Consider the following 7,986-nt stretch of genomic DNA (forward strand, 5'->3'; position numbering starts at 1 on the left):
ATGTACTGATCAACAGTGACCTGATTTCCTATTATATAGGAAGTTTACAGATGATAACTAACTTCCGTAAAATGCGCAAGAGGAAAATCAGAAACAACCAAAACAAAAAAATGAGTAAAGAACCTTGGGATACACCACCCCAAAAGCTAGCTCATAGGGTGGGAGAGCCCAAGGTCTTATAAACTCCACATTAGTTGCACATACAATCAATGTGGGACTATATATCTCAACACGCCCCCTCACACAAGAGCCCATTGGGCTTGAAGAGTGGACAATGCAACACGCTCAGCCTACCTGTGCTAAGAAACTCCACAAGAGAAAGTGGGGGGCGGCGAGGCTCTGATACCATGTTAAGAACCTTGAGGTCACCACCCCAAAAGCTAGCTCAAAGGGTGAGAGTGTCCAAGGTCTTATAAAGGCCACATTAGTTGCACATATAACCAATGTGGGACTATATATCTCAACAAACAGAGAGTAACAAAGAAAGGAAATGGAAAAAGAATTTTCTATCTTTAATAGTACCTATATCCATTCTTTTAGGGGATGCCGTGTGGCATGTCTTCCCCATCATATAAATTACGGACCAATTTAGTGGAGAAGATTCTGAAGGACTTAATTTTTAAGTGTTTTTTTTATTAGTTCAAGAGTTTCATGTTAGGTCATGAATGTACCTTAATTCCTCATTGATAAATATATTCTTAACCTGTTATTCTTTTTCGATTTATTATTGCTCTTTACATGGTGAGAAATTTTCAAATGCAAAATTAGTTTTTTTTTTCAATAAAAACAAAAGACCAGTATCTCGTGGAGCAAATTAACGGATGTTCTAATCACCAAAAATAAAATAAAAATTTAACGTATGTTCCTACTCGCACAGCTAAGAAGTGTGCATTTATGTTATATATTCTAAGGCAAAACTATTTCTACCGTTGTTGCAAAAATAATTTTGTCTACAGACCCACAAAAAAATTATTTTATCAGGATCCAACTGGTAAATTTTGTTTTAAAAAAAATAGCGAGTCTTATTTTTTGTCTTTAAGACAGACATTATTTTTTTGCTGTGCTACAGAAAAAACAAAACCCATATTCTAAATAATTAGACAAAAAATTGAATCTATGTTAGGTTTTTAAATAAAATATCTAAATTTCTCACTTTTTTTTTTGTTACCATAAGTTGAAATTATTTCGTATAAAAGCTAGTAGCACTTACAATTCTAATAAAAAATATATTATTTTTTTAAGTATTTTCTGAAATCTAGTAAGGCTGTCTACGGTATACCCACACAGTCTCCAATTCATTCTAAAAAAACGCCCACAAGTTCAAAAAAAAAAAAAAAAACACCCACAAGTTCAAAAGACAGAGATACTAAGTTTCAGAAACTAAGAAGCTCATAACAATTTCCCTGTGCCCCGTTACTGTGCGAAGGTAAAACCAAGTTTTTTATATTGACACAAAAGAGGGATTAGATTGTGTGCAATCAGGATCCTTTTCCACTTTTTTTTTTTTAAAAAAAAATCTATCTTAGCGTGTGACTTCGGATATGTGTATAACCATGTGAAAATGATTATATGTGTATAATTTAAAATTTAATGTGCATGATCATCGAGATAATATCACATTATTCAGTAGTTAAATTTGTTAAATTCATATTCTACAAAAGTTAATAAACAATATATGTATCACACAAAACATACAACGCAAAAACTACATATGCACACTATCATATGCTTGTATACAAGTTTATATATAGTTTGGGTTTTATTAATCTCCTTTTACATAAGATAGGTATCTTATGTTGTAGAGAGAAACTAGGTGAGTCCCACCATTACAAGAAAAAAGAAAAAAAGTGAGGTGCGGAAATCGAAGTGAGAGAAAATGAGATAAGCTACCTCATGTAAAAGGAGACTAATATTTCCCATATAGTTTTAGGGTTCACTTTTTCTGCAGTTACTGCAGATAAATTATCTGCAGTAAGCCAATACGATGTCGTTTTAGGACATAAATCATGATATTTTTGTAATTTTAGTTTATTTCAGGGTTATAATAGTCTTTATATTTATAATTTTTTAAGATTTCAATACCAAAACGACGTCGTTTAGGGAATAAATGCAGATAACTTATCTGCATTAACTGCAGAAACATTTTTCCCATAGTTTTAACGATAATGTATTAAATTATGGGTGATTTCGGCGGATCAATCTATATTGATTGACTGTCTTCATTATGTTTTCGTTTTTTCTGCAGTTATTGCAGATAAGTTATCTAAGTAAGCTCAATACGACATCGTTTTGAGGTGAAAATTATGGTGTTTTTGTAATTTTAATTTATTTCAGAATTATTATAGTCTTTATAATTATAATTTTTTAATATTTCAATATCAAAACAACATCGTTTTGGGAGTAAATACAGATAACTTATCTACATTAACTGCAGAAATATTTTTCTGTTAAATTATTATTACAATATATATATAGCTAGAATTAGTTTTCAACAAATATTTCTAGCAAGTTAATTAATTATTAGTTTCAGTTAAGCAGCAATCTTCGTCAAACAGTTATATGACTATTAAATGTGCCGGCAAAATATGAAAGTGAGATTAATCTAACCCTTGTCTTCGTTATAAGAGTATTCCCACTTTAACAATGTTATAATGGAAAATAAACATATATGAAAAGAAGACTTTGGCTTTATTAAAGCATTTATGTGCCTCTCAAACGGATTAATAATGCTTACGTTACATTATAATATTCTAATTAGTCAGACACTTAATGTGTAATTATTTGTTGAAGGGTAAAGGTGTGCATGACAATCATTTTATTTTCTAGCACTGTTTCTGAAAAGAAATAATTTTTTTCTATTTGTGCCATGGAACAGTTTCTGAGAAGAAGAAAAAATATGTTTGATAACATATTCTATTTTTGTTTCGAGAATGAGAATTGTGTTTGATAATACAACAAATAATATAATAAAAAATAGTCTCTATTAAATATAAAAAAATTTCAGAACATTACTTTTCTTTCCATATGGTGTGGTTGTAGTGGTGGTGGCAGTCGGGGTGGCATGGTGGTGGTGATAGCAGTGGTGGTACGGTAGTGGCGGTGGCAGTGACGTGGTAATGATAGTGGTGGTGGTTGTGACGGCAGTGGCTGCGGCGATGACGGTGGTAGTGGTGGGGATGGTGGTGGTGGAGGTGACGGCAATGGCTGTAACAATGGTGGTTGGTGGCGGTGACAATGATAGCGGTGACATGGTGGTGGTGGTAGTGGCTGCGGCGGTGGTAGGTGACAATGGTGATGGTGGTGGCGATGGGGTGATGATGGTAGTGGCGGGGTGGTGTAATGGTGGCGATGGTGGTAGTGGTTGGTGGCGGCAGCGGTGGTGACGGTAGTGGCTGCGACAATGGTAGTGGTGGCTGGTGACAGTGGTGGTGATGGTAGCGATGGCGTCGTGGTGGTGGTAGTGGTGGCGATGATGGTGGTGGCAGTGGCGTGGTGATGGCGATGATGGCGGCAGTGGTTGCGATGACGGTGGTGGCGGCGATGGCAGTTATGATGGTGGTGATGGTGGTATGGTGATAGTGATGGGTGGAGGTGGTGGTGGCGGTGGCATCATGGTGGTGACGACGGCGGTGGCGACAATGGTGGCAGTGGTCGTGTCGGGATAATGGTGGTGGTGGTGGTGGTGATGGTAGAGGTGGAGAGTGATTGAAAGAGATAAGTGTTTTTCATTTTGTGCATGGGAACAAAAAAAGCAGAATTTTTTTGATTCTTTTCCCTAACACAAAAATAAACCGATTTATCCTGAGAACAAAAAAATATATCGATTTTACCAAACGAATTTTCTATCCATTTCTATTATCGAGAATAGAAATTAAAAAAAATTAATTAATTTTAGAAAAGTTATCATGTACACTCTAATAATCCCAGCTTCCAGCCGGAGGAGGGGTGACTGAGTTCTGAAATTTCAAACCTTTATGATGATGACTCAAAGCAATTTATATAGCATGATAGTGACAGCCCAACTTAAATAGTCCCAGTCAAATAAATGACTTGTCAAACCAAGGAACAGCAAGAGAAAGGTCAGTAGTCATGCAATATATCATGCATTTACAATATTTTTCTATTTTTGTCATCTTCAATATCGTTATAGTTTGTTATTTTTGTAACAATCCACTAGGGGTATATCTAAAACTATTTTCATCTTACTAAAAAGTATTTTCAGTACTACCATAATATTGAATATTCGGTACATTATTATAATATATGCATTTATTCTGTCCACCACTTTACAATTTATGTATGTCACGTATATCTCTTTGAAATAATGTCACATTACTTATTCTATTTGTAATAATGCAAAACCAAAGAAGTAATCTCTTTGAAAGAGGCACTCTGAAATTATAAATACATATACAAAGTAGTAATCTCTTATTTCATGATGGTAATTACTTGATTAAAGTAAAAGCAATGAATACAGTAAACTTGTTAACAAAAGACACAACAAAGTTACTAGAACACTTTTTGTCAGGTTTACATTGAAATTGTGAATGAGGGAAGATCAGGAGGGATTGGTACATCTGTAGATCCTTCAAGCATCTGTAAAACTTTCTTCATGGTGGGTCTTAGGGATGGATCCTCCTGAACACACCATAGAGCAACCATAACATACTTTTCCACCCTCTTCATGTCATCTAAGGCATCCTTGTCATCTACCACCAACAGATCAAGTTTCCTTTCCTGAAAGCAATCATAGGCCCAATCTATCAGTACCATCTGGTTCTCATTCTCAACCTTTGACTCAAAGCTCTTCCTGCAGCAAATGATTTCTAGCAACAAAACTCCATAACTGTAAACATCAACCTTAATGGTAATAGGCATGTTCCTAAACCATTCCGGGGCAACATACCCTTTAGTACCCCTTATTGCTGTATTAGTTCCAATTTGGTCAATCTTCAAAAGCTTGGCTAAGCCAAAGTCAGATATCTTAGAAGTGCAACTGTCATCAAGCAAAACATTTTGAGGCTTAATGTCACAGTGTATGATTTGGGTAGTGCACTCTTCATGCAAATACAAGAGTCCCCTGGCTGTCCCTAAAGCAATCTGCATTCTTTGAAACCATGTTGGTCTTTGGGAGTCAAAAAGGAAGCTTGCTAAAGATCCTTTGCTCATGAACTCATAGACAAGTAGCCTATGCTCTCCCTCGTTACAAAATCCTACAAGTTGGACCAAATTCCTATGATTTGTCCTACCAATTGCACTCACTTCTGTTTTGAACTCATCTTCATTTTCTTTGACCATATTGTTTAACTTCTTAACAGCAATGGGGTTCTCCATAAGGTCTAACAGAACTCCTTTGTAAACTGTTGAAAATGCACCACGACCCAGCTCTTCCTTGAATCCATTTGTTGCCTTCCTTAACTCTTCATAAGTGAAACTTCTAAGAAACATGCCTGTGATGAGTTGGCTTGATTGATTCACCTGAGAATTCCTGTGGCCAAACCTGTATGCAACTAGAAAAGCTGTCACTAACAAGAACAAGTTTACCACCACAGAACTACTTAAAAGCACTGATCCAACAATAATCAGCTTTGACTGATTATTCCTTTTAATAGGACCCTCAAATTTCGTTGTAGAATTATCTTTTCTTGTCTTTATCAGAGCTATCCCTCCAACAGTTGAATCAATTCTTCCATTGGATAAGGGTAGCTTCTTTTTCCAGCATTCACCGTTTCTGAAAATGGCAACAGCACAGAAACAATCAACCAAGCAAGCCTGTCTGCACCAATCCACAGTCACTGACTGAAAATGTTCAAAATCTGAATAAGGCCAATCCGTATTTTCCATCTCATAGAAATCAAAGAGATCAGTTTCTGGGAAAGATTCATTACAACTCTGAGAATCAAAGTCCTGCATGCATCCCTTCATCACATCACCTGGATCAATGAAGCTATAACCAGATGGACACTGGCAACTCTTTCCCCCATCAAGAGTACAATAGCTGTTGAACCCACAAGCTCCATTTCCTACTGGTTCAGTAATACTCATACAGATATTTGAAGGTATAAAGGACACAGATGACCAAGCCTTCTGATTGGAGCTACTACTCTTGGGGTAGACATAGTGCCTGAAAACTCCATCATGTTCAAGGATTGCTCTCTGGTAGAAATCTTGAGTAGAGGGAGCATTTGATGATATCATTTGAATTATGCTCCCATTATTTGCACCTAGGAAAATATACCCAGTATTGTTGAAGACCAATGAGAAGCCACGGCCAACAACCTTGGTATTCCAATAAGGATAATTTAGAGAATTCAATATTGGGAAATTTGTGGTGTAAAGCGCAAGAGTCCCATCAGTGTTTAGCACAAACTGGAATCTTCCACTTGAGTGATTTGTCTCAAGATATCTTGCAACAAGAGTACCAGGTTGGTTCAGAACCTGTCCTGGTAAAATTGTGTCAGTTGGTTGATTAAAACTCTGCCACAAATATTGAGAATTTTTGCCTGCAAGAACAAAGTTGCCAGTATCAAGCATTGCTGCATAAACAGTTCCACCACCTGAGGAACCAGCAGGCCATATCTTATTGCCACTGGGATCACTGAGCAAGAACCATCCATCTGAGGTGAGCTCAATTTTTGAACCCTTTGGTGCAAGGTTTTGTCCATTGGCTGACCAGACAATGGTTCTTTCTGGTATTTTGTTGAACCAAATGGATAGTAAGAACCCATTTTCCTCAATCTGTTGGAACCCAAATGCAAAGTCACCAGATGGCGATGCTGCCCATGAGGAGTTATCTGCTTGTGCAGTGAAGGAAGTCCCCAAGGAAATGTTCCCATAAGTTTGAGCAACAGTAGAAAATGGAAGTAACGCTAGGAAGAAAAACAGCAAGAGATGATATTGATGATCAATAGCCATTACGTGAATGGATGAAATTTCTTCTTGTTATGAAACATAAATGGCAACTGATTCTTAATTCTAAGCATCAGTTATTACCATATATATTATGTATTATGTCCATAACAAGAGGAAAATGTGGAATAACTCGTTGCTTAAAGTCAGATAGATTTAACAAATAATAATAGTTCAGTTGGTGAATGAGAGCTGAACAAGTAGAATGAGAACATGTGTTAATACTTTTTGAGAACTTGCCCGTAACAAAATTGTCTTTTGTACAAGATAACTTTGGTATATAAAAAAAAAAAAAAAAATCAAACAGATTCTGTCTGTCTTTTAGTTGTTGTACGTTTCTCAACTGAAAATGACTCATGCGACTATTCAAATTTCATTGACTTGTCTAAATGAAATTTTATTGGGATAGTTTGTTGCATATGTAACCTTTGTTTGTTGGACTTAAAAAAAGTCATGAGAAGCAAATTTTATATAAAAGCCTTCCTCTTGACGTTTTCAATTCAAAGATGCAAATAAAACTGCACTAGACAATTCAGGCCAGGGCAAACCTTCTTCACTAAGGCATTGGTTTATACATTGAATGGGTTAAAATCTTAAATTATTTCACAACAGTTGCTTATGCGAACATAGTGAATAAAAAAACTAGATGAGACCATTCGGTTCAATAAACAAACTGGTGAACTAGTTAGTATTCAGTTTATTTTTAACCCATAAAACCAAATCAGCAAAGAACCAAATGAAGAATTAGTCAAACCAATCTAAACGCTGTGGAAAAAATAGTCAAATTAATTCGAAATGGTTTTTTTTTTCTAAAAAAAAAAATAGGCTCATACGATGTTGTTTTGAAATTTTTACTTAAGGGCTAGCTAGACAATGTTATTTTAAATATTATATTATTTTTCAATTTATTTTTAAGTATAATTTTTGTTTAATGTTATGAATCAATGAATGTTATGTATATATTGAATTTAAATATTAATTGTAAATATATATTATTTAATTAGTATGCTAGTTTATTATTTGATATAATATAAATTAAAAATATATATTAAAGTTATCACTAATTTGACCTCGATT

The 7,986-nt window shown here is 35.2% G+C and overlaps 1 protein-coding gene across 1 annotated transcript; it reads right to left on the reverse strand.

The window, feature by feature from the left end:
* Positions 1–4,530: 4,530 nt before the first annotated feature.
* LOC133293318 (G-type lectin S-receptor-like serine/threonine-protein kinase LECRK3) lies at positions 4,531–6,915 on the reverse strand. The gene has a single exon (XM_061491865.1). It carries the CDS (start codon positions 6,913–6,915, stop codon positions 4,531–4,533), a length of 2,385 nt encoding a protein of 794 aa, XP_061347849.1.
* Between the last annotated feature and the right edge of the window lie 1,071 nt (positions 6,916–7,986).

This window comes from Gastrolobium bilobum, unplaced genomic scaffold (assembly GCF_033153095.1).
Source record: "Gastrolobium bilobum isolate Gb01-03AN ecotype WA unplaced genomic scaffold, APGP_CSIRO_Gbil_v1 utg3209, whole genome shotgun sequence".
NCBI lineage: Eukaryota > Viridiplantae > Streptophyta > Magnoliopsida > Fabales > Fabaceae > Gastrolobium > Gastrolobium bilobum.